General features: G+C 43.5%; 2 protein-coding genes across 3 annotated transcripts in view; both read right to left on the bottom strand.

Moving 5' to 3' along the window:
- Nucleotides 1-6,299, bottom strand: part of LOC133414440 (CREB-binding protein-like) — a 32,005-nt gene extending 25,706 nt beyond the window's left edge. The window contains 1 exon segment of the mRNA XM_061699791.1: nt 5,470-6,299. Within this exon segment, the coding sequence (XP_061555775.1) occupies nt 5,470-5,554 (85 nt within the window). The 5' untranslated portion in view covers nt 5,555-6,299.
- Nucleotides 6,300-7,806: 1,507 nt separating this feature from the next.
- The window catches only part of LOC133414441 (adenylate cyclase type 9-like), a 35,527-nt gene continuing 16,431 nt past the window's right edge, over nt 7,807-26,902 (bottom strand). Inside the window, exons 3-11 of one of the 2 annotated variants that reach the window (XM_061699792.1) lie at nt 18,846-19,006; nt 16,342-16,452; nt 16,017-16,273; nt 15,811-15,913; nt 14,438-14,646; nt 13,817-13,976; nt 13,579-13,721; nt 13,203-13,226; nt 7,807-12,519 (exon numbers count right to left, since the gene is read on the bottom strand). In XM_061699792.1, the coding sequence (XP_061555776.1) occupies nt 11,217-12,519; nt 13,203-13,226; nt 13,579-13,721; nt 13,817-13,976; nt 14,438-14,646; nt 15,811-15,913; nt 16,017-16,273; nt 16,342-16,452; nt 18,846-19,006 (2,471 nt within the window). In that variant the 3' untranslated portion in view covers nt 7,807-11,216. The remainder of the gene's footprint in view (nt 12,520-13,202; nt 13,227-13,578; nt 13,722-13,816; nt 13,977-14,437; nt 14,647-15,810; nt 15,914-16,016; nt 16,274-16,341; nt 16,453-18,845; nt 19,007-26,902) is intronic. The other variant, XM_061699793.1, reaches the window with a different exon arrangement.

Below are 26,902 nucleotides of genomic sequence, written 5' to 3'. Positions count from 1 at the left end.
CACTATGATTCGTATTTTGATGTTCCCCCCCCCCCTCTTCAGAAGGATACTATTATGTCATCAGTGAGTTTGCCTCCACAGATACGTTCAATGTTTTTTTATTATTTTGTCACAGATCTACATCTTTGTCAATGTATCATCCCCATTGCAGGTGTTCTGCTAATAATGATAGCATAGATTAGAAAAGAAAATTCCAAAATAAAGTACGGGAAGTTAAGCCACCAGTTTATTATTTCACCGTCACATTAATAGTATTGTAGATAAATTAGTGTTAGTACACTCAGATCAAATTTGATTGACGGTAATTTCATTATCCAATTAGAAACTCAAGCCTGACAATATTTTGACAACTTTGACCATGTGACGGCGGATCTTGATCAAAGTTCATTATGAAGGGATGGTCATTTTATTGTTTAACATCCTATAAATACTCCATTTTCATTGAAGTTAATTTAAAGATCAAATTGAAAATCAAAAGACATTTTGCACAGTTATATTAGTTGATAGCTACAATAACTTTTAGTAAGACTTGGCCAATGTCCTAATGACTTGGAAGTGTAAATGAGACTTTACACCGATTTGATCGGGCTGATCGGTATCGGCCAATATTTAGCATTTTATGCTGATAGGCTTTAATGTCATAATTCGCCGATCCGATCAGTGACGTCATTGATCGGCTCCGCAAAAGACATTTACTCCGCGTCACCGCGTGCACAGAATATTTTAATCCAAAAGCTAGTTTATTTTTAGACTTGTCGCGTGTCTTTTGACGTAGTACTGTAAATCTCTGTCGGCTAAAGAAGTTATATATATATTTTTTTAAACTTCGGCGGTGTGGGACAGACAACACGTTGGAGACAGACAACACGTCATGCCGGATCAGACCAAAGACAAATTTGCTCTTTCAAGATTGCACTGTTTTTTTGAGCAATTAAGTACACAAGTATATACAGTAAATGAACAGGCCTTTCAAATAGACACATTCTTCCATCTTGTGATCGGATCGGTGATCGGTTATCGTTTTTTTTTTTAAACTCTCTGATCGGTGATCGTCCCCAAAATTCCTGATCGTGTAAAGCCTAAAATCTGCTACATAAAAGTACAGTCCAGCTAATCGTGGGGATATGGACTGAGTACACAGGCAGCGAATAGCGAAAAAATACCCAAAATAGACTTCCCCCTTAAAAATGTTTAGAATTTCCTAGATTAAACCATAAATATTAGGCTTTATACGATCAGGATTTTTGGGGGTGATCATCGATCAGAGAGTTAAAATAAAAACAATAACAGATCACCGATCCGATCACAAGATGGAGCAATGTGTCTATTTAAATGACTTCTTCATTTACTGTATATACTTGTGTACTGTATACTGAGTATCTTCAAGTATTGTCTAGCATTTTACACAAAAGGCCTCTAGGGGCATTCAAGGATTGGCCACTGACATAGGTTTAAGTTTTTAGTCAGGTCAAACCAACATTACAGAAATAATTGGTGCTAACTTAGTGTAATTAAATTACTTGATTGTAATTAAATTACTTCGCACACACAGAATCTTTTGAGCATGATTCAACAGAACGGCAGCATGTTTACGTACAACTGTTAGTGCTAGCACTAGCTTGCTAGGCTACAGAACATTTTGTTGCCTGCTTGAGAGCCGTATCGTAATAAAACATACCTCAAGCAATCCCTGAAAGAACATAATCTACCAAGCACCGATGATGACCACCACACGTTTTTTCCTTATTTTACCCCCAACACACACACACACAATATATTTGCGCGATCTATTGTTGTCGTCGCCATGGTAACGAGTGTATCCGGTAGCGTTTGAGTTGACAAGATAAAGCCCAGTGATCGTAAAAGACGGGATGCGGTGATATCGGAGTACAAGATTTTATTGCAGTAGTCTGACATAGAGCAATTGTGAAAGACCAAATTTGTCTTCTCGTCTGATCCAGGCATTAAGTGTTGTCTGTCCCACACCGCCGACATATATATTTTTTTTATAACTTTATTGGCGGTCAGATTTTTACAATACTATGCCAAAAGACACGCGACAAGGCTAAAATAAACTAGCTTTTGGATTCAAATATACTGTACCGATGGCAACGCGGAGTAAATGTCTTTTGCGGAGCCGATCAATGACGGTGAATTATGACAAAGCCGATCAGCATAAAATGCTAATTATCGGCTGATACCGATAAAGCCAATCAGATCAGTGTAAAGTCTAATAAATATACTAATAACTATGATCCCAACAGTTTAACATCATTTCAAAATCATCTTACAACATTATCCTGAAAAATAAATGGCTTGCAGATGATTTGATTTAAAAAACAAAAACAAAAGTCTACACGTATACATTCACTTCTGGTGAAGACTCTCCGTAACTTCCACTAACAACCTAGGCCAAACTTAGCTCCTCCCCGACATACAAAACTTGTCTCTCAGTCGAGATACATCACTTCAACATGCTTCCTTGAGACTGATTACTGTACCTGTACTACTTTCCTACGGCTTCGGCTTTGTCTTATAGCATTTGAGAAAAAGCCAAGGACATGTTCCACAGGAAATAAATAAATAATCATGAAAAACATGCAACTAGATAGCTTATATACAAATAGTTGGGAAGTCTTCCGACCCATCAAGTGTGAAATTAATCAACCAAGTAAATCTTTAGTTAACTGGCCTTCTACCTTACTAGCCTATTGCTGACGATGTGTCTGTGAGCGAGCCATTCAGAATTTCTCCCCCTGTGACTTGGCAGCTGGGCTGGCTGAGAGCAGCCACTTTCAAGCGTTAGCTTCTGATAAGCAGCAGATACAGGATTCCTCCGTAAAGTTGCCAATACGGAGGGGGCGGGTATTTGTGTTTGGCATGTTTCCATTGCATGCGCCACATGCACGAATCCGCTACACTAATTGACAAGTGGTGAAGTGTAGTGTGTGAAGTGCTGCCTCCTTGAGCGAAAACGTTTTCAGTCCTTACAAGTGGTCGCCTTATTCCCCACACATTGGACTTCACTTCAGAAAGTACAAGACTCTTACCTTGTTCAATCCCCTTGCGCCACCCCTGGTTGTCATGGTAACAAAAGCCATTGGCCCAATAGTATATCGGGCGGGATTAACCGTCGCTCATTGCCATGAAAACGGACTCATTTCAATCGCAAGTCAAGAAATACGGCGTTCTACAATTCCTGATCATTATGTAAGTACTTGGACGAATTCGTGTCACCAAGATTTTCAAACCGTGAACTGTTTTAAATTGTGGAAAAAATCCACAATGTTACCTTAAAATGTAAACGTGAGTGGGGTTACCATCCACTGATGTTCATAAATTGTCGTCCATAAGGCTTGAATATTTTTTTTGTTAAACATGCAAAGTCTCACCGGTGATGTACAAAGTTGTTGTGCGGGTTGGACGAGTGACACAGACCCTTGGGCTACTTTCTCATCACTGCGCTGTTTTATCCCTCGACTTTGTAGTTATATTTAGCACTCGATTTCTGGAAAAAGGTTGGCGGAATTCATCAAATGCGCTCATCATCCACTGTGTCTGAAGCTAACCTTGAACACAGTCACACCATCTCACTAAGACCTCATTTCAGGCAGCAAAAGTTAAACTTTACCCATTTTATGTTAATTTTGATAGTTGCGCCTGCCACTAGCCACATGGCTGACTGAGCAGAACAGTCGCTCAGTGCTGCTACAGACTTAACATTTGGAAGGTTTAGCTTTCCCTTTTCTCCCGTTCGCCGCATAAGAGTGCAGCTTTTTGTCAACATAAGTGATTTGGATCTTCTGGTGACTGGTGATGTGCATTTGAGTCAATCAGTTTGTCAAGTTTGACAAGGAGGAACACTGAGCGAAGATTTAAACTGCTAAATTAGCTTCTCTAGCTGCTAGCTAGCAACCGACTGGCTAGTTACCAAAAGCTTGTCATTTGTGCTCAAATGGTAGGAAACAAATAAGTACTAGCCTAGCCGCTAGTAGCAGGCCACTTCGCAGTGGAGCCGTCCAACTTGCCGCCGGCTCGCTGCGTGAGGGTCACCACAACAGAGACGCGCACCCAAATAACAAAACACTTCAGGGAAGATGCATTTTTCAGGTTGTAGGCAGGGCTTGATGGCTAACTGCACGATGTCAGCGTGGTGGAAAAGTGTTAAGCTATTATTACTAAGTAACTCGCAATTCTGGCGAACAGCCATAGATGGCGCTCGGTAGTTATATAGTGGGGGCGGGCCAACTCATGCTGTTCCCTGGTGACGTCAGCGTGGCGCCTGTTTTAGCCCCGCCCCCATAATTTGGCCAGCTGAGATGGTGAAAGCGTTTGTTACATCTCAACAATTCATTATTTAATTGTCAGTCTTTGCACGTTTTCAGCATTTACCTTTAACCATGTTTTTAACATCTTTCGAAACAAAACGTAAAATGACTTTGGTGCAACTTTAAGAAGTGATGGTGTGATAATGTATCACTACATTTTAAAACCTGTAATATTCTGCAAGGAGCAGTCTTGTTTATTTTATTCAAATTTTTTTTTATAGTTCACACAAAGAGCTAACATAGCATCTGAATTCCTACTTGTATATCCACCGGAATCTACATGCTTTCCATCTGTGATGTGCAGTGCTCCTCCACGATTCGCGGGGGATACGGAGTGAAATAGTGAAAATCTGCGGACGTCCATAATAATTGAATTGAAAAAAAAAATATTATCTTTTTAAACCAAAAACACTCTTAGAAAAGCGGGGATAAACTGCCAATAAGCATTTTCAGGGTTGAAAATAAAATAAAAAAATCTGCGAATGGATGAATCCGCAGGTGCCGAACGAGTATGCGAAGGGACACTTTTACATAGTGCTCAGTGTTCAGACGAAGACACCACATAACTGAAGTCCCTTGTGCTGCAGGCTACATTTGAATGAAATGTGTGGCAAAACTTTGAAAAACGTGTCACTCTCAATACTGTTACATTTGAATGACACTACATGTTCATGTACCAAGTAATTACTGGTACCAAGTAAGTATTGTTACTTGGTACCAGTGAGTACCCAAATGTACTGCAAGTAGTCCTAATGGGTGTGAAAAAAAATGGAATCACTGCATCCCTAATATAAAATGGACATACAATCTGAAAAACTGAAAAATTGTATCGCTGCATCCCTAGTTTAAATGCACATACAGGTGTACACAATTAAAGAACAATACACGTCCTGTATTGCCATTTTTGAATGCGTGTTATGATTAAATGGAAATGAAACAATGTCGACGAATGAATGTAACTTGTGACTTTGAGTGTCAAAAGTCGCTGTCAGAAGGTACAAGTTCGGCGAGCCCTCAGTGAGTCTTTTGATTTTTCTGGATTTTTGTGACTCGACTGTGGGATCCTGGTCCCATCATCGTTCATCTTAACCCCGGTGACAAGATAAACATGAAGAAGAGAAGCAGAAGCAGCAGGACTCACCTGGGCCGTCCGACGCCGACAGAGGTGAATTGAGTTTGGGTCGCTTTGCTGTGGGGGGTCCGACATCCAGCAGATTGTCAGCCATTCTGGGGCTTCCGCTTGAGGGGCTTCTTTTATTCGAATTGCTAACTAGCTAATATGACAGCGCGTCAAAAAGAATCATTTGGACTGGGTTCTTTTCTTTTCTTTTTTTTTTTCCCTCGAGTGGCAAAATGCTGCCCGGGGAGAGGAGGTTTCAAAAGAAAGGCAACAGCGCCACGCTTCGCCGCCGGAGATCACCCCATGATAATCCAACATCCAACACCCACATAATTATCCCCAATAACTGCATCCGAAATTATCTCGCGTCGAGAGGAATCCATTAAAATCAATCAGGAAATATTACACGAAGCCAACGCGAAGCCATTTCTGCGGAGATCGCCGGCGACGCGTCGGCGCGGACTCATTTTTTTTCGCCGTCGAAACGAGCCCCCTTAAAATTCGCCTTCGGGGCGGATAAAAAGAGCAAAAATCGAAAAATATTTCCTTTGAGACGGATTATTTTTTTCGGTGGCTGTCGCGCCGGAAAATACGGCGGCACGGGACGGACGAACGGCGAGAAGCGGCGCTCGCTAAAAGGGAAATCAAATATACGCTGGGCTTTGGGCACGACAAAATGCCGAGTAGCCCTCACGTTCGCATTAATCCTCCCCGGAAGACCTCGCGCTTCGATTTGGGCCCAGAAAATGCCGTTCGGGGTCCGCTTCGGGTGGCTCCGGTCGCTTTTTTTTACAATTAATGCTCCCCCAGAAATTCCGATTCTGAGCCGCGTCAAGATGGCGGCTGTTGATTCCTACGATACAAAAAGTTTTTTTTTCTTCCCAGCGAGACTGTGGGGGAGAAGGGCAGGGGAGGGGAGGGGAGGGGAGGGGGGGGGGCGTGCTCATGACGTCACGACGTAAACCTGTGCCCCACCGTGCGTCACGTGGACGTAAGACAAATTGCCATCATCAAAATGTATTAATAATAATGTACAATTTCGCATTTTTTAAAATTACACCTAAAAAGAAATGGCATAAGAATAAAGAATACTTAGCATATTCATGTTTTATTTAATGTACGTTACAGTACTTTTTATATAGCTCTGGAAACAAATTAAGCAACCAAAAAAAAAAACACTAGACCTTTTTTTTGTATTTTGACACTTTTTCATTTTCTGCAAGTAAATGCTCGAAACCAAAGATTCTCAAAATGTGGTACGTGGGCTTCCTGTAGTGGTACGCAAAATAATCACTGCCCAAGTACAGTTCAGTTGTATTTAACTTGATAGTACAACACATTTACATGCATAGTTTGATTTTTTTGTAGTAGTTACATTTTTATTAAACTTTTCTGTGCAATACATATTATTTGAATTATTATTTAAGTGCAGTTTTTTCCCCTATTTTTAAGTACACTGTTAATGTCCAAACTGCATAATGTTACAGTGGCTTGCAATAATATTAAATATACTTTATAGGCATGAAACCTCTGTCTCATTTTTTATCAACACTTTATTTATTTATAAATGTATTTTAATGTTGGTCATGATGGTGGTACTTAAAGAACTAAGTATTTTTTGAGGTGGCACTTGGGAGCAAAAAGTTTGAGAACCACTGCTCTAAACAACAATATTTGTATTTGGAATTTGGGAGCTATGGGTCATTGTGGGCATACAACTTGAATTGACACGCCCCCCCCCCCCCCCAAAAAAACAAATAATAAAAAAAACAATTGTATAGTTTTGAGGGAAAATATACACAAATTTATAACCATGTTTTATAAACTATTTGACATTTGCTGTGCTTAAAAATATTTTATAGATTATGTTATAGATGTTATTTGTTAATACTGTATTCCAAGTAAATAAAATGTTGAAAATGTCACTTCTTGAAAATATGCATTTTTGCCCGTGTCCAAACTTTAGGGACACCCGGTATTTTTGCCAGCACTTTTGAGGTACCCTTACAACAGAAATCTTTTAGGTAAATAAATAAATAGATAACAATGACAACAAAAACACTCTTATACCACAAGTATATAAAGTTATACACTTTGGAGTTATGCTTTCTTTTTTATGCTTTCTTTAAAAAAAAAAAAACCTTTTACGTATGCTTCTGCTGTTTATATGCTATCAAACTAGAGTACACATTATGTTCATACTAGAGAAGCGTTTTCTTTTGTATTTTAATATGAAGTGAATAGCAAGCAAACTTCACTAATGTCTCGCACCTCATTGATCTGATGCTTAATAGTAAAAGCCTTCAACAACAAAGTAGAAATGGGGAAAAAAGGGGGGTTGTATGCAAAGTGGAAAAGAAAGTTACAACATGACTTTATTTAAGGTTACCTCCTTTTGCATACCAAATAAGCGCGCTATTTACAGAAAAAAACAACAATCCAAACAACAACAATAAGTCATGAAAACATGTGGGTGGCAGGCTATTCACACTGCCTAATGTATACATTTAGTAATGTCTTTATTTGGCTAGTTGGGACGCTAGGAAAAAAATGACAATTAATATTATATTATGACAGAGAATGTAAAAAGAATAGCTTGAAATGAATACAGCTCCCTTCCAAAACACACACGTTTTAACTCACGTGCAGGCAAAATGTAAACACGTATTGTGTATTATTCCAACATTGTTAAATGAGCTAGTCCTTTATGCTATTCAATACATGCACATATATAAATAATAGAAAATGCTCAGATATTATACAATACAAAGTCAGACTCTACATAAAACCGAGTACGTATATACCTTGTGCAAACACTGAATTTATGAACAAGCTATCTTGAACGCGCTCACCAAAAGCAGACACGCGGGAAATGTATTTTTCAAACGCAGACGAGACAGCGATGACACTCTTTGGCATCAACATTTCCCAGCATGCCACGCAGGCGGCTCGGAACGTCCTTTACAGCTCAGTACGTCAAACAACAAACATCTTAAAGATCATGTTTGCAGTGCAAGAAGCAAAAAAAAAACTTGAGGAGAAACTTTCCACTTATAATACTTATTTTAATATGATGCTAGTGACTAATTAAGAGTTAAGTCTAAGTCACATTTTTTTTAAAAAAGTATCCAAATTAGTAAAGAATAGATGAATATGCGCTTTATCCAAAACTTACTAAGCACTTATTCTCGGGTCATTATTGAAGCGTACCTTTACTGTGGTAATAATTACCCATTTGGGTGAGAATTATGTGCTCATAAGCATAAAATCCCTTTTACTCCATTTGAATTATTGCACTTAAAACTGCATGCAGAAATAAATACAGACTACATTAGAAGGCAAGATAGGAAATGAATATGACGATGTAAGTCAGCTGTAAGGCGTGTTAATGAACATGTTGTGGATGTTTACATTGAATTTTGTTTAAAAAAGAAAACAAGGGCACTACTCAAATACATAAAAATATCCATTAATAACTACATGTATTTGATTCTGGGACAGAAAGAAAAATTAAAGGCACAAGACACCCACGACTTTACAAGAATATGTACACCACAATGGGTTATGTCAAATCATACACGACGCTATTTAATCAGACAAATGGGCATATAAATTATTTCTATAATTCCATTTGGGTTGGTAAATATTCTATTTCAATTGTTCATCTGTTTTGCCTCTGAGCACACAATCCATTTAACTAGCATGACTTCAAATAACAGTGGAACCTCTTTGGCCCTTCATTTGTTTCTATTTTGTAAACACAAAGGAAGGCTGGAGTGGAGAGTTGAAGCCAGAACCTCAGAACTGTGAGCCAGACGTGCTAACCAAAAAAAAAAAAAAAAAAATCATACCTAAAGTAAATGTCATACAAGTGTAAAAACATTTTTCTTTTAGGGGAAACTGATTACACATGATATGGACGTAAAGAGGTGATTTCTGGGAGGTTCACCTCTTATTTTATGTCTCCGGCCGTCAAGTTTTTTTTCATACAAATATTAACTGTAACTATGACTTAACTACGGTGTTAGCATAGGCTAGTGATAGACTACAGAGTGTTCAGACTTGCATACAAATTTGGGCTACCTCGCAACCGTAGGAATGGAACTTCATCGTAAACAGAGGACCCCCTATAGATACACATTGGCAGTTTTCCACAAGGGTCTACACTAGGTCCAAAGAATTTTACGTTATACTTTACAATAAATGTAACAATGACTTGCGTTATAGTAGAAAACTGGTGATAGACTATGATGTGTACAAATGTGGGGTGCATTGCCGCTGTACGAACGTAACGCCGCCAAATTCCAGGTTTTTTTAGTGACTTTTGAAGCATATTTTTCCAGAAATGCTTCCAAATTGTAAAACCTTGACTTGAAATGTTTTTCATTCAAATATTTATTTTAATTATGACTTAACTAGTGTGTTAGCATAGGTTAGTGATAGACTACCGAGTGTTCAGACTAAAGCACAAATTTGGGTTATATTGCAGGCATACGATCAGAAATCCGTCGTAAACTCAGGACCCCCTGTATATAGATGTGGTGGGTGTTCCACAAGGCTCCACATGAGGTCCAAATATTTTTTAAATTATACTTCACATAAACGTCACAATTACTTGCTGTTACAGCAGAAAACTGGCAATAGACTTTCACCAAAAAAAATCGGGGTAGGTCGCAGCAGTAGGAACAGAACTCCATTGACATTCAGGCTTTTGAGTGTTTTTTGAGGCATATTTTCCAAATTGTAAAACATTTAGAATTTTACTTTTGAGGTTGCATTGTAACAATAATAATACAACGAAATGAATGATCTCAGTAAACTAAAACCTTCGGCTTCTATGATCAAAGTGAGAGGACCGAAGAGTCACACGAACAATTCAAGTGTTATGGAAATAATAATTCCAGCAGAAAGTTGAGCTTTGCTCTAATTCAAAGATGAATTCAAACACACTCAATGGTGCCGCTTCCTGATCCACAAAGACGAGAAAAAGTTTGGATGATCATTTCAAGCCGGCTTGATGAGTTGAGAGACTGTCATGTTACTAAAATAAACATTCAACGGCATACAAAAGGTCCCTAGTCATCCAGTAGTTTTACATTTGATCTTGTTAGGATGGACATGAAAGCACACCCACGCACTATGTATACTGTGCATGCAATTACACACACTCAACATGCAGCTCCACCTCACGCGCCCGAGTCTTTTAAACAGCTTTGGCGTTGTCACGACGAACGAGGAAAGCATTTTGCGAATATAAATCGTGTAGCGCTTTCCGCCTATAACGTCAGCCGTTTGATAATCAAAGGCAAAAGGTTGCAAAAAAAACATGGCTTAGAAAGCACAACAGGGATACAGCTAAAGCATTTTTGTTCCCTTTTAAGAATTTCTGCGAAAAAGGCTGGAGTCGAGATGTTATTCTATTCTAAAGGCACTTAAAAAGAAGACAGATTAAAGGTAGCGATAATCAAGTTCTCCATCAAGTTCATATCGTTGTCTTCCTCCGCCCTGGCAGAAGCCACTACGAATGTCAGACGACCCGCTCAAGTTTGGGGCGTTTAAAAAAAAACAACTTTCCTTCGGGCTTGTTTCAAATGCCAACTGTCAGGTGGAAGAGGAGAGGGGAAACGACCGCAATTCTAAAAAGAAATGGGAACGCACAAAGGTTCCTAATATGGAACATATTTTTCATTAATGTCGTCCTCGGTGGACTTTATAAAAACAGGAAAAAGGTGTCCTCCCCCTGGGTGTAATAAAAGCCTTGAAACTGCTCAAAGTCTGTTGGAATCTTGGTGTTTGTCCTTCTGGGACGCAGCTGTTGCAATCTGGGTAGGCTTTACCGCCGCTGAGACGACGAGCCGGTTCCTATTGGCGCCCAAAGGCGGTCCCTCCAGGTTGGTGACGTGCACGGACGTCAGGCCGCCGTGCGACACGGAGCGCCTGGCGTGACAGGCCTGCCCCGAGGGACGCCCATGGAGCCCGTCGCCCGTCTCGTGACTAAGCCCCATTTTGCCGGAGGATCCGGCGCTGACGCTGGGCACCGTGTGGCCGCTCGCCGCCGCGCTGGGCACCATGCTGGCGATTTCGTCGGTCGGCGAGCGTCCGATGCTGCCGTCCACCTGCGCTCGGATCTCCGGAGACACGGAGAGCTGGTATTGTGGTACTGGGCCGCTTTCGCCGCATTTGGGGTAAAGGAAGGTCTTCATCTGCCCTTTCCCCTTGACGTTGACAGTGCCGCGGTAGTCGAAGTCGTAGTCCATGCCGCTGAGCACGCAGTAGCTCTCCTCGCTGACCTGGACGCGGCACTCCACGCCCGTGGTGTCCATGCGGGAGGCGATGTTGACCGTGTCGCCCCAGATGTCGTACAGGAGCTTGGTGGTGCCGATGACGCCGGCGGTGAGGGGCCCGTGGTTGAATCCGATGCGGAGCTTGAAGCCGAAGCCCAGCATGTTCTTGTTGAAGTCGTCCACCACGCGCATCATTTCCAGGGCGAAGTCGAAGAGGGCGCGCAGGTGAGCGTGAGGATGGGCGGCATCGGCGCACTGTTGAGCGTTGAGGCCCGCCGCCGCCATGTACGTGGCGCCGATGGTCTTGATCTTTTCGATGTTGGCGAAGGCCGGCGTGCGCAGCAGCTCGTCAAAGTCGCCGATCAGCTCGTTGAGGACCCGGTAGCACTCCTTGCCGCCTTCGTAGCTCTCTTCGTAGAACTCGCTGAAGTTGACGATGCTGGCGAAGATGACGCCCACGTTGTCGTGGTTCTTGGAGTAGCTCTGCGTGACCTTCAGCTGCTCCGCCACGTGGATGGGGATGATGTTGCGGAGCAGCCAGTCGGCCTGGTCCCTCATGTTCTGGATCTTGATGCGGTGCTGGTCGGCCTCCATGTTGCCGTGGTAATGGAGACGGTAACTCACCTCGAATTCCCGGTTGAGGAACCAGACGAGGAGGAGGAGCAGGAAAAAGGCCACGCCGGCCTCAGGGCCCAGCAGCTCTTTGGGGTGGGCTTCACCTCCACCATCAGCTTGCTTCTCGTATTTGAGAATTGAGCTGTTGCTGCTGTTGCTCCGCTGGTCTGACCTGGAGGAGAGACAACGTGCATTATACAGGGTGTCCACAAAGTCTCTTTTTACAATTTTAACATTCACCAACCTCACTTTTAGTATTTGTTCCATGAAATTGCATGAATTTATTCCTAACAGTCTATCGCTTCATTTCATAGCGTTTCTCATGGCAGCAGTGCTTCCAGGACGTGTGTGTGTGGATGCTAGATTATTGGTTATTTCAGCCTCTATGTGTTGCCATGTCAACGTAATCTGTCCAAGGGCCTTCACAATCAGTACTGCTGGCCCTTGTAATTTACTATATTAGGCAACACTAATGTTTCTTTAACCAATCAGATTTCAAATTCATCCTCGCAGGGCCACAGCGCTGGCCCTCGATGACGTCAGTATTTTTCCATCCCCTGATTGGCTGATCAGAGCAAACAGAAGCAAATCAGTTCAAGTACGCCAGTCAATTACAGGGCACATATAGACAAATAACAATTCATACTCACTTTCACACCTATAGACAATTTGGTCTTCAGTGAACATATCATGCAAGTTTTTCGAACGTGGGAGGTACGCAGAGAAACTCCACACCAAAACAGGGAGAACATGAAAACCCCACAAAGGAGGACTGGTACCCAAATTCGAACCCAGAACCTCCCGACTGTGAGCCAGACGAAAATGTGAAAATTCAGTGGGAAAAAAAAAACTTACCAGAAAAAAAGATTTGCAGCAACTCTAGAAGAAATAGAACATACATATAAATTAATAATGGATGTCCATTGAGAAAATGCACTTCATTGGGTATACCTCTACAATCAGAAGTGTTCCCCAGCCTATTCTCAGATTCGCCAATTGACAGATTTTTTTTTTTTTGGGGGGGGGGGGGGGGGGGGGGGGGACGGACCAGTTTTTGTGTTCTTTCTGAGCGACCGTAAGATATCACGAGATGTTGCCGAAGGTGACCGTCAATTATCTGCAAATTTCTGCCCGGTCCCTATCCACCACGAGTAGTACATAGTACATAGACATCGCATATTTAGTACATAGTACATAGACATCTTTGCAATGATGTCTAACTTTGTCCTACCTGCAGGGAGACGTGAAGAGCAGCGAAAGAAGCGCCAGTCCAACTAAAGTTGCTAAGCTCGAGCGCATCCAGTAGCTGAGCTGGCAAGAGTTACAGAAGTGAATGATAGCAATGACGACAGCGCAGCAGATGAACATGGTGAACTGGAGGGAAGAACAAGACAAAATGATGATTTGAATTTGGCAGAACACTCGTGATGACAACGCACCTGCCAAGGAGACAAAATACTCATCACAACCTGAATGGAGTGATGCATATCGCAGGTGACGTGGGAGAAGACAGCCAGAGCGGGCAAGGACACGGTGACGGCGCCTATGAGGTGACGCGGCATCCACGCCGACACGACTTTCATCAGAGTCCTAGTGCACTTCAGAGCGCCGTCCAGGTAGAACGCCATACTGGGAAGGCAAAAAAACGGGGAGACATCAACACCTGCGTCTTTGGAATTTAACGCCATCGTCAGTGTGTCGTTGCTGTATCGGACTTTTGTACCTATGGAGTTCATTTGAATATGGAAAACAACCTTTTCACCCCTAAGGCTCTAACTGCCATTATCTCAGTTCACAGATGCTATTGTTCACACACAAAGAGATGAGCTCATTTAAACTCTTATCTATCTAGGCATCCGTCTTTCTATCAATTCCATCTACGTGCCGGGAAAGGTTTTCTTTTCAATAGCCCTCAATTGTTGTGTAACAATTTATTTGGCTAAAACTATCATGGACGCTAAAGCCACATCTCAAGTGTCATTGCGCAGTTTTCTGCAGTCTTCAGTGTAATTTTAACATGAATCTGCAAGCCTATAAACCACATACTTCCACTTCTTCATTCGGTAACGTTGACCATTGCCTTTTCTCACCGTATAGCGAACAAGAGAGCCAGGGCCTCCAGCAAAGCAGCCACGGCGGTCACGACGACGGCCGGCGCGGGTGGACTCAGCTGGGAAACGACGGGGCGAAGGAAACAGGCCATCGACAAAGCCAGAAACACCGAAGAGCACAGCAGCATGTCCAGGAAAGAACTGAAGGTTGGGCTGGCGAAGGTCTGCACCGATGCTTGGGCCTCCACCTAATAGGTGAAGAACACAAAATTGAGTTGGAAAATCAAGGGAGCCACAAATTGTTTCTTACAGATTCGAATCATCATGTTCGGGAAAAGTGCATTTCTGACGTCCACCAGCAGAGAGCAGCGCGCCCTCACAATAAAACTGCTGCACTTCTCCTGTCCCTTGTCCTGCGGGGCCATATTTCTCTGCCGCAGTTTCGAGAGCGTAAAAGGACACAAACCCGCTGCCAAACACAAAATTCGGACACAGTGAGGGGTTACAATATTCAAAAATACACGAGGTGTCAATGATAGCTGTCGGACTCATCTGCCATGTGAGGCGTACACAAATAAACATGCATGTGCATTCGTGAAGTATGCAGCCATACTCTGTACCAGGGGGGGGGGGGAACTAAATCAAGGATTTACAAAGTGTTGGCGTGCGCAAGTGATTTCCAAAGCGTTCGCAGGATTTCAAGTGTCTGAATGCACATCAGCAACTGACAGTTCTTGAACAGAATAAAATCAACGATCGACTTTATACGCAGCAAGACAATGTCAGTGACTTTAAAATCATGTCTAGACAATTAAACATGAGACCTTAACACATTTTTGAAACACATTGGGGGCCCGGTGGGCTGGCGTGTCCGCATGCGAACGTCCTGGGCACGAGCTTTGGCTGACAGCAGCTCCCACGTGATTGTGCTCATTGTGTTTGCGTTGAAGTGCTCTCCCAATGTTAAATAAACAGCTGAAAAGTGCAACCGTGGCTCTCCTTTCCCACATGCGAGGGCATCACAATACGTAAATGTACTGTCAAAAACCCATAAAGAGTTTGGCTTTTTTTTTTTTTTTTGAACCAATTCTCCGCTATTTGCTGAAAAAAAACCCCCCTTTCTGATGCTTTGTGCTCAAGCTGAAGTAATAAAAGTATTACTTCGGCGCTATCGCATGACATCTTGGTGCCAAGGAACGATGTTGAATTAATCGAAGTGCTTCATTTAGACTGTTGGTAATTAGGAGCCTTTTTGGAGGGGTGTGTCAATGACTTGCAGATGTTTGCTCTTCGCCACAGTAAGGAAAGGCTGTACCATAAATCGCCCAAAAGCAGCCCTGGTTAAATGACATGCATTTGTCAAAATAATCTAATCATCCCGGGACGGCCGATATGCAAAGCAACAAACGTACCTCCTCTTGATAGCTTATCCGGTAGGCAGACTCCAGGCTCTCATCCAGGAAAGTGAGGCAGAGCTTGTTAATGGGCGGTCTGTAGAAATAGTCCTTCATCAGGCTGTCAAAGAAGGACAAATCAGTGCAAATGATCTGTCACGTGCCCTCTGGAGAGAGCAAAGTGACTACATTTATAGCCTCGGAGGATTTTTGGCTGTCCTCACCTGTCCCCTTTGATGACATCCACAAAGTGTGCGTCGCTTCTCTCCCGGAAGTTCTTGGAGCGCAGCGGGATGAGCGCCGAGTGGTCCATGCCCAAGGCCCCTCCGGCCCACGTCTTCTTCTCCTTCTCCTGCAGCATCTCGCACAGCGACGTTTGGCTGTTGTTCAGAGGCTCCAGTTGAGGGCTCAGCAGGCCGTTCAGAGCCTTGGGGCCGCGGCCCGCGGAGACCCCGGGGGCACCCTTGACACAGGAAGAGTCCTGTGGAGAGACATTATAAGCGCTCATGGGTCTTTTGTCAAAATAAACAGTCCAACCAATGGTCTAACCTTGCCGTTACTGGTCTTGTGGTCTTCACGGCGGCCGTGGGTCACGTCGCTTTCCTCCGGCACCTTCTCGTCTCCGGGCACGAGGACGACGCTGCAGGACGGACATGGAGGCTGCGGGGAGGAAGAGGACGCTTTATATGCATTCTGGGGAATAAAATTAAAGACCTTTACCGGTTCATTTCAATTTATCAGTCGCGGGCCGTGCATTTGGTACGTGGGCCTTTCGTAGGGATTTACCCGACTTCATCCACTTCTGAATACCACCAATTTCATGTCGCAATTATACAAACAAAAACAAAAAACGCAATATGACTGCATGCAACTGGACCACGTACATAATCTAGAGCAGTTCAGAATCATATTCATCTGATAACATGACAAAACATAAAACATCGAAACAAAATACATCACACTCACCAGAGATACTGATTTACTGAATGTAATAATTTATGCAGATTGCTACAGATGCGTTTTGCTAGTCAAAGGTGGCTGTAAGGTTTACTCTCACTAACCAATCAGAGGATGGAAAAATGCTGATGTCATCAAGGGCCAGCTCGAATTTGAAATCGGTCCGGTTAAAGAACCCGGTCCGTTGCTAATGTGGTTTAAGTTACATGGGCGAGCACTACTGAATGGGGAGGCCCTGGGCAGATTACATGACATGGCAACACATAGCAGCTGAAATATGATTGGACAAAAACATCTAACGTCCACGTACACGTACTGGAAGCAACAAACACTAAGACAGGAATGAACTGAAACTGAATTGGAGATTAAAACAACAAAAATGTAGTATGAAATGCTATGCTAGTATGTAAGCGCTGAGGAAAATCGGGGCCAACAAATAAGTTACATAAACATAGACGCACGTTGAGTCTACCGGAAGGTTCCGTCACTGGGAAAGATGCACACATGACACTCATCATCATCACACTTTCATTTATCTGACAGACTGTTTATATCCTTTGCTAGGTGCACATTTCAGCCTTTTTTCAACTCTAGATCTGATAGTACACATATTAAACTCAAAATGTGCATTTAGCCCATGTCAGGCAACTTCTTTTATGTTATTGTTTCAGTGTCATGAAACTCCTCGTTGAGGTAAATGGACTAAAAGAAGCGACAGTGAATTTTTAGCAAAGAATTAGCAAATACATGGCATTTATGCTAGGAGCTTGATGACACCAAGCACATTAGAGTGATTCAACAAAAAATTGTATTTAAAAAGAAAATCATCTGTGTAACAGGCCTGCTATTTTTCCACTCTTCAAGGGAGTTCAAAGTCATCTTTTGAATTGTATTAAATATGAAATCAGATCAATGCGCAGAACACTTTGCTTCACTAAAACAATATTTGATTTATGAGGGTGACTAAATGACACACGGCGTCTATTAGAGTCTGGCCACTATTTGCGAATTTACCGTATGGACGATATTAGCAAGAGAAACGTTGACATCAACATCTGCACCCAGGACATTAAAGCTTTATTCGTCACGTGAGCCCTTTTATGCAGACGTCGGTGCTTGAAGATCCCTGTGTGGGATCCCTGAGCTCGGGCCCTAAAGAGGATAAAATCGCGAGTGTAACGGGATGGAGGTCGTCAAGCAGACTTCCCTTCTCCCCTGCATGCCGAAGCTCATTAAACTACGAGGCGCCCTCCTGACTCCCCAGTCATGCGTCATCCTTCATCCTCCTCTGATACCTATTGGATAAATAGCACGTTTAATGAAACATACATGTGAAGAACAAACGCTCCTTTGACTTTTCTTTTACGTTGCGCCACATTGCGACGGGCGCTGTCACATGACCCTTTCACCAATTCAACGTAACCGCGAACACCGCTTGACTCCATGTCACCAATCAAACGCAGGCGGGTAGTCACGTGACCGCATACAACGCTTGTGTGTGAGGTTTACAGCGTTTGCAAAGTGGAAATGATATGATTTGGTTGAACATCTCGGGCTTTAAATACACAATGTTTTAATTTTCTTCTGGTTTCTGTGTCAGACGGGCCAATGCACATTTTCTGTTGATTTCGAATACGTCCATTCCCCAAGATCCTACCGACATTTGCATTGACTGGACGCTGTCATCTGCAATCGTGTTTCCAATTTGTCACTTTTTTGTCTTTCACGGACGCCAATGAAAACTGCTGCTAAGGGAATCATGCTAAATTGCTTTTGGCTCCAGTGTAAAAAAAAAGAAATAAATCATCATTTGCTTGCAGAAAACAAAACACGGTAATGAGAATGGCAAAACGCATCTATTTCTTGTTCAGTCCCCTAAAGGCAAGAGAATTGTGCATGCAAATACATTATTAAAGCCTCTGCAACACCCACATAAGCAAAAGCAAATAGATGGATATCAAAGGAAGACCCGAAGAGTACATGCACCTTAGTACTGTACCTCAGGCAAAGAAGTGAGGGAAAAAAAAAACTTCCTATATGTCAGATGCTTCCTAACATCTTCTGAGGTGTCCCTCTCCTCCCCAACTCCCACTCGCCTTGGGAAGGCTGCAGGCTGACGGCGCGCCATCAGGGGTGCGCGCGCCCTGCGAGCAGCACCTCACGTCGGCGTGCTCACAGGCCGACAAGGCCGACTGGGAGCAGCTGCAAGGAGGGGGCTTCTCCAGTTTCCTTCCAGAAATCAGGTAGGTCCTCAGGCCTACAATGGTTGAGATGAAGAAATGTAGAGGCTTTAGAGTACAGTACATGGGGGGAAAGCCAGCACTTGGCATCCCTGTTATACGCCTTCATATATCATGACACAGTATATTGAAGCAGCCGTTTAGGATGTGTGGCACATCGGCATGCAACAAAGTCTATAAATATATATTGACACGAGATTGACTCCAACTGTAAGCCCAACCACCGCCGGTTTATCACCATATGTTACACATGAATCACAAGAGCTAAATGGTGCTGTCCTGGATGAGGGGGGAAAAAAGTGCAATAGAGGTGTCAAGTGTCAATATTTATAGTCGAACGCAGGGTACGCACACACAGATTTTCGATACTTAACTGATTTAGAAAATGTGAGCGACACAACACACGATGAGGGAAAAAAAAAATAATTGTCATTTGTGTTTTTCCTGCTCTTATGATTTGTGGTGTACGCGAGCGGGATGACCAACATGGTGAACCACACACTTAACGACGAACTACCGTAGTACCGAGACTGACCCGCGACAGGTAGCGTGGTACTAAGGGGCTTCCGGATTGCCGGAAATGCAAAGAAGAAGAAAGTACAAGCAGTAGAATGACATAGGCTAACCGTTTGCTCGTCTGGTTACTACATTTGTGCTTGCAAACTCTTCTCCTTGTCATTTTGATGGTGGTGAATAACAGTCAACACAACCAGTTGCTGTTGGAATTTCGTCTGGCAACAGCGCGAGCTTTAGGTGACTTCCAAATTGTTCCGTTTCACGATCACAGAGTTCGTGGCTTGGGCCAGCTCGATGGTGACCACACCCAAATATTTGCCATCGTATCAAGGAAAAAGGCTGAAATTAGTTCCCAATTCTCGGTACGTGTACATTGTACACCGCTACGGCTGCAGCTACCGAATATTTTTAGAACGGAGTATTACGCTGATTATCCCCTCGACTAATCGGATGAAATTAATTTTGCATTATTTGATAACAATACCGACACATAATCCAATAAAATACATGTGAGAAGCAGGTATTACTATCGCCTACTTGGGGTCGCCATTCTAACATTCTGCATTGTAGTATCGGTGACTTTGTGTGTGCGCGTCGCTTTAAAAGGCGGTGACCGACGTGTGCTTCAGCGAACGAGCGTGTCGTTGGCTGCTGTTGGCTCTGGTTAGTGGCAGGCTGTTAACTGGCGATCGGTTGTTGAGTGACGGAGCCTCAGTTGTTGCTAGCGTGTGAATGTGCCGATGATGTGTTTATTTGACTCCATAAAGTGAGCGGCTGTGTCTATCCTTGACCACTTTCGGGGGTATTACAATTATGTTCTACCGTAACTAGCGGTGGTAGGCCGGATTAAATTAGCTAAGGATGTTTACGTTACCTTGTGTTGGCGATGATAGACGTTGCTGTTGCGCAAGCCAGATCTTCTTTCAAGTAGACACATAGCACTGTATCTTCTTTTTGAGGTGTGAAGTCATCCTGAACTTCGCACATGTTCCGTTTTTTTATGGACTGTTTCTTATTTCCACACAGAGTGCCGCGTGCGCCTGCTGTAACATTAATCAGTTTTGAAAAATGATTCCCTGCGTCGCTTCGAGGCAGAGATTTTGCGTTGACCTTTATTGTAATCGTATTATGCGATGAATCGTTTCGACCCCATACCCCGCTTAACCTAATTCTTGTTTTCAATGAAACATCATTCACACTGCAGTGAGCATGAGAGTTTATGAGACGCTAGGACGAGGGCCCAATATTTGAACACCTGTGTCGCCCTGGTCTATCAGCACACTGTCATTTCAGTCACTCCTATGAGGTATGTGCATATGTCTTTTTGCATAGGGGGGAAAACTCAACCCAAACATTCAAAACAAAACAGTTATAACCATCTTCCAGCTTGTGGGAAGAATTTGGGGAAGTTTGTTTTCAATCCCAATTCCACATTCGGAATGAACGACAGAAAAGTTTGTGAGCAGCAGGCCTCTTTAAGTTCCAATCGCAATGATTTCTGAGGTCAGCTCACTGAAGCTCATTTTCACAGGCACACTCCAAAATCTTATAGAAGGTGTTCAAGCTGTTACATAGTCGCTGCGAAATGGATGCAGAACTGTCATCTTTTCCCCTATTTTACACAACACTATTTGGCAGGGCTCCGCAATCAAAAGGCCACGAATGCATTATTTGTTTTGTTTTTTGTCTCGCAGTAATTACCCCATTCTAGGGGCCCGGCCCCGCCAATGTATACCCACATATATTGCTTGGCCAGTGGCGAGTTCTTTTTTTCCGTTACCACGATGACTGTGGGTGGAGCCCTGGCGTTAACTACAACAGCGACTTTTACAGTCAGGAGCAGAGCCCAGAGTAGAAAAAAAAAAAAAAGAAACAATAAAAGCTTTTTCAATCGTGGAGGCAGCACTTCATACGCTACACTGTGTATAGAACCAGAGGAAACACAAACTGGCTATCTTACAGAGTCATACCCATAATACCCCTGCCCAACTCCTCAAATAAGCAAAGGAAGCAAGAGGAAGGTGCGAGAGCTACACGAGCGGTGATGCGACGCCCACAGTGCACTTCCTCCGCCAACCGACCACCTACACATCTCGGTGTTCAGCGGAAGCGCGGCGTCGCTGTGGCCGGATCGATATCCAGGAGGATGCGGATTCAAGGAAAGGCGGCATCCGAGAGCTAATTCCCTGCATCGGTGATCCAGAATGGCAAAGTAGACGCCAAGAGCTGGCAGCGTAGCCAGAAGATTGTTTTACTCCTCTGCAAATGCTGGAACGGTCTCAAATATGGACGCAGACACACTCACGTGGGCACACACATGCAGTACACTCACACAGCCAACTCATGTCATGATGCAAATCTAATCCTACTCAGCCACCTGCATCTGCACCAGCTCCGTGGTCATGTTAACATTTTACCCTCTACGCTTTCTTTTGTCTTCTATTTCTTACTTTGAAACAATCAAAATTAAAGCAATTTGTCCTGGCTTCGACCTCGAAGAGACGATTTTATACATACAATTCCTGCCGAGCAATGATGACAACTGATGGTCACCCAGCTGCCTCGTGTAGCTGCAAACTAAAATGGCAGACTTCGTGCATCTTTTCAAGTAGGTTTTTTTTGTTTGTTTTTTTTGACTTTCTTTGTGAGTCTACTCATGATAGACATGCCCACCAAATGTTACGTTCCTACATTTACTTGTTTATTTATGTTCATTTATTTTATTTATGTTCCTCCACGACGGAGGGAACGCGTTACTCCCGTAGCGAACTGTAGGCCGAACGGTATCGCGCCTCGGAGCCTCCGGGATCAGCAGTCCCGTCCCTCCACGGCCCGTCACGGTTTTCCTGTTTTTTCCACTCTGGGCAGATCTGAGTCAGGGAAACAGTCATGTTTGCATTAAAAACACATTCATATCGCCATTATACAGTATATATACAGACAAATGCCCCAGCTGTGACCAGATCAATACTCAACTGCATCCAATTTGATTTTAATGAATGACTCAAAGGTTACAACAGCGCTCTGCTTTGCTGTTGTTGTTTCAGTTGTGACGCACCGAAAACACTGTACATGTACGCCTCCAGACTTTACAAAAGACATTTTCAGAGCTTGAACGGCAAACAACAAAAAGGTCCATTCGGAGATTCTTATCCAATTTCTGTCCATATTCATGTTTTCATGTTGTTTGAAAAGTCTCACATTCTCCTTTTAAGAAAGGGTTCAGCTTTCCGAACGATGCCGCTTTTCCTTAAACACTTGCACTGTGAGCCCTCTGAGTTTGCATTTGTAATTACAAGCAAGGGGCCAAAAAGACATCATTTGTGCCCATTTTCATGTAATCGTTTTGTTCCATTAAGCCCTTCCTCCAGACAAACAACGTACTTCTGTTATTTTAAAGTGTTTTCATGCCACGGTTACACAAATTCATCTGCACGCATCCCCGCTAACCGAGGACGATTTCTCGTATTTACAACCCACCGGGCGGCGGCTGCAATTGCAATGCTGTCAGGCGGTAAATTGTGGCTCTGATAAACCGGTCTGAACAGCAGTGGTAAGACGCCGTGCATTTCCTCTGGGTATAACATCATCTGAATACAAACGGTGCTATCAACGCCTCATGACAGTGGAGGGGAAAAGGTCAACTTCATACCGTTTGTTCGTATTGATTCACTATGTGGGTTTTCCAGCTGAGTCTGTGATGCAGGTACGTTTTTGCGAGTTTCCATCCGTGACGACAATGAGCTAATTGAAGAGGATCATTAGCGGCGGCCTCTGGGCTTTATGGGACACAGAGTGCTGCTCTATCAACAACGTGGGAACAATAGATAAGCGGCTCGTTCTTTCACAATGAGGCTCAGTGTAGCAAACAAGCACGTAGAAAAAAAGAGGAGGCTCCGACATCGCGATTTGCAAAGGTCACGTGCCGCCTCGACGCTCCTAGAGCAGATGGACAATAAGAGGAATACAAATCAAGGTACGAGATTACTCTTCCAATGTTCTATGCCAGGCAGATTCATCAAGGTTTGAGGGTGAAATTAAAAAAAGAAGAAATTCAAGTTTACTCTTGGGACACGTCACATAATAAGTATGAATCTATTATATGGTCATAGTCTGATTGTTTAGTGAAAGGAAAAGAAGAGACTGAGCAAATGTTAGGAGGTTTTAAGGGTTAATCCAAAGTCATTTGGGCTGAGAATTAGTCCAGATTTACTAGCTATCAGGGTCAGGTTAAATCTTGGCTCCTGTTGCGTGTATGGGTTTCCCCCAGGTGGTCTACCAACATTCCAAAAACAGGCATGTCATTTTTGGTGTGAACGTGAGTGTGAATGGTTATTTGACTAGATGTGACTTGTGACGGACTGGTGACCAGTACAGGGTGTACCACGCAAATCGGCCAAAGTCAGCTTTCCCCGAGTAGGTAGCGGTAAAATTGGCCAACGGTTAGTCGAGGTTTACTTGGTCCGAGGCTTATTGCAAAGTCATTGAAGCAAGGCTCGGTCCCAAAACATTTCCCACTAAGGTGCGGTAAGCAGGCTGCAGCATGACACAGCAACTTTCTAGCTACTATGCGCCCAAGCCCACGACCACATTGATGGAGCGGTTCGGGATTCACGGTTCGGGACACACGATCTTTCTCAAGGAGACCTTGACAAGACCTGGGGGGGGGGCAAACTAGCCTTCCGGTTGCCAACTTTTGGCGTTAGATCTAATGGTTAACAGAGTCTGGTGAAGACTTCAGTCACAAAGCTTGCTGCTGGTGAATGGAAACGTCTAGTGGCAGACGGACGACTGGCAAGTCTTTCAAACAGTCCGGGCTTGAAGGAAGGCTCAGACCGCGGTCGAGTTTGACAAAGCCTGCTGTTTTATCCATGTACAGCAATCTACCCTGACCTCCTTTCCTTTGTGGACTTTCTGGCGCTACAATATATCATGTTTTGAGTTTCTCATTAACAACTAATCCTTATTGTGGATTTAGGTTTTCTTGTACAAGTGAGGGCATCTTTTTTCAGAATATGTTTTAGGCCAGCCTAGAAACCTGCTGGTTCTTTATCACACAACACCACCTTTCATTTGATCTGAACAGTCAGTGCTGCGTGTCCCGGGGAGATTTCTTCTAAAAGCAGAAAAGGACAACAGACGGGGAAGCAGAGCTGACAGAACTGCTTGAATCAGCACAAAAGCAAACAAACATGTCGTGCACTTAATCATCTGAAGATGGCAGGTTTGTGTCCCAGGGCCAGGTGTGCAAGCAGGAGGGCAGCGGAACAGGTGGCATGGAGAAACAGGGGCAGCTGGCCAGTTGGCACCCTCTCCTTCGCCCCCGGACGGGATATACTGGACATTGTTTCCTTGTAAGGGGACGAGCAGTCCGCCGAGTGTGACAGGATTTGAAAAAGAACATTTCACCGCTACTATGGTACGGTTCACAGAGGAAGAGTGATATTTGGGTAAAAGCGTGTTTGGGCATGATCGAGCAGTCACTGAGCGAGAAGCGAGCGCCAAAGTCGAACGACGCAGGGAAACAGCGGTAGCTTTGCAAGAGGGGACAAATCCCTAAGAAGGCATGAAAAAGACGGATGCGTTTTTCATACCAAATCAGCAGGGGACTGTCATTTCTGACAGCGTAGGAGGCGTGGCGAGTCGGCGTGCGACTCCTGAATCAAGTCTGATTGGACAAAAGAGAGCTTTGACCTTCATCTTTCTAGCTCCTACTGCGTCCGGTTTCTTTCAATCCACGGTGAGCAGAATCATTCTCCAACTCGGTTGTCAAAACGTCGGGCAGGAAGCGAGAGATATTTCAACAGCAATCCATTGAATGATGCATGTGGGGGACGCTCCACACTTAGCTCCTTTTACTACCTGCATAAAAATGCTTTGAAATACAGAGCGTGTGAGTGCTACACGAGCGATACTACCCTGTGACCAGGAAGTGTGCGTCTGCATCGAACCGCAAATGGATTTACAACAGATGATAGCGAGACTATAGACTTGTCAAAACTGAGATTGAGTGCCACCGTTTCTAGCCTCGCCATTACATCATATTTATGGGCAGAGTTATAAAACCACGGGTATTTACGACCTTTATTGTAGCGTATCGATTGAGTGTACGAAGGTAGCTCGAAATTCAAATACCCCTGTGTTCGTAAAATGTCACATCCCTAAAAATCCAAAGTGCAGAAGAGCAACAGACGAGACTGTCCTGATTTTTCTATTTATTTTGAGGGGTTAAACAATGTGCTTGAGACAACCTCACAAGTGATTGGCATTGTCCCGATAACAAGCGTGATTTGTGTCTGATTGCCTCATGTACTGCCACGCTGATGATAAAGATGAGAGCTACGTTAAAACAGCAACTGCCATAGTCTGTGTTGTTGTTGTGCGAGATGTCCTTGAGCAAGACCCTGAACCCTTCATTCGTGGCAACCTCCTTTGCATAAACGTGCCGGGAGCTGAACGAGAGTCTGCGCGACAAACCTCGACAGCATAGGTCCTCCCTTGAGCGTTTACTGTTATTGTTCCAGATTGAAAAACATCGCGGTAGACTTGAAATAGAATAGGTGCTAATGAGAACAAGCTCGAGACAACATCGTTTATATGTAGATTATGTTGAAATAACTATCATTTTTGTTGATTATCTCACTTTTAGACCTTCCTACAGGAATAAACAAATGTTCAGACTAATCCAACGAAGCGCTTCGACATACAGCAGAATACGATCATCATTCCAATCTGTTGAGAATTAGCCATGTCATCAGGCACACGTTTCGCATTTTCTGCTGCGAAATAACAGCAGGGCGAAGACTTGACTCTCTCAGCAGCCACACGGTGATGTAGACACTGTGGCAAAGCTAATTCGGTAAAGGCTAAAAGACTTTCTTCCGCAGACAGTGAGGCAAGATGCTGCAAGGTGACCCTGTCGTTGGCGTTATGGAAGCGTGACTTTAGAAAAAGAAAGAGAACGAATAGTTTGGGGCCAAAAGCAGGTCTCAAGACGAGAGTTTCCCAAACGCACGACACAGATCAAGAACCAAATTACAAATTTGTTTCACGAGACAGAAGACATGAAGAACCAATAAAATTGCAGCATTTCCTCTTGACTTATCAGCTCCTTACCCATAATATGGGCCCGAATTTTGGATACTGATCCCACGTTTTGGAAACCCTATTCTATACTATAGTATTACGTCATAAAAAATATAACAATGACATATTACAACATAATCGTCAGTCGGTGTTCCTCATTTCTGCGTTCTAATGTTTAAATTCGACAGTTGCCGATGAAACAAAAGAAAACGTTCGACATCTCACACTTCGCTGCCTCTTCATCTGTATTGTGATTGTGATCCTTCTGTACATGACAGCTGTCCTCAACAGACTGGCCTGGAACAATGGAG

The sequence above is a fragment of the Phycodurus eques genome, chromosome 16 (genome assembly GCF_024500275.1).
Source record: "Phycodurus eques isolate BA_2022a chromosome 16, UOR_Pequ_1.1, whole genome shotgun sequence".
NCBI lineage: Eukaryota > Metazoa > Chordata > Actinopteri > Syngnathiformes > Syngnathidae > Phycodurus > Phycodurus eques.
This window is presented reverse-complemented; position numbering and strand designations above follow the sequence as displayed.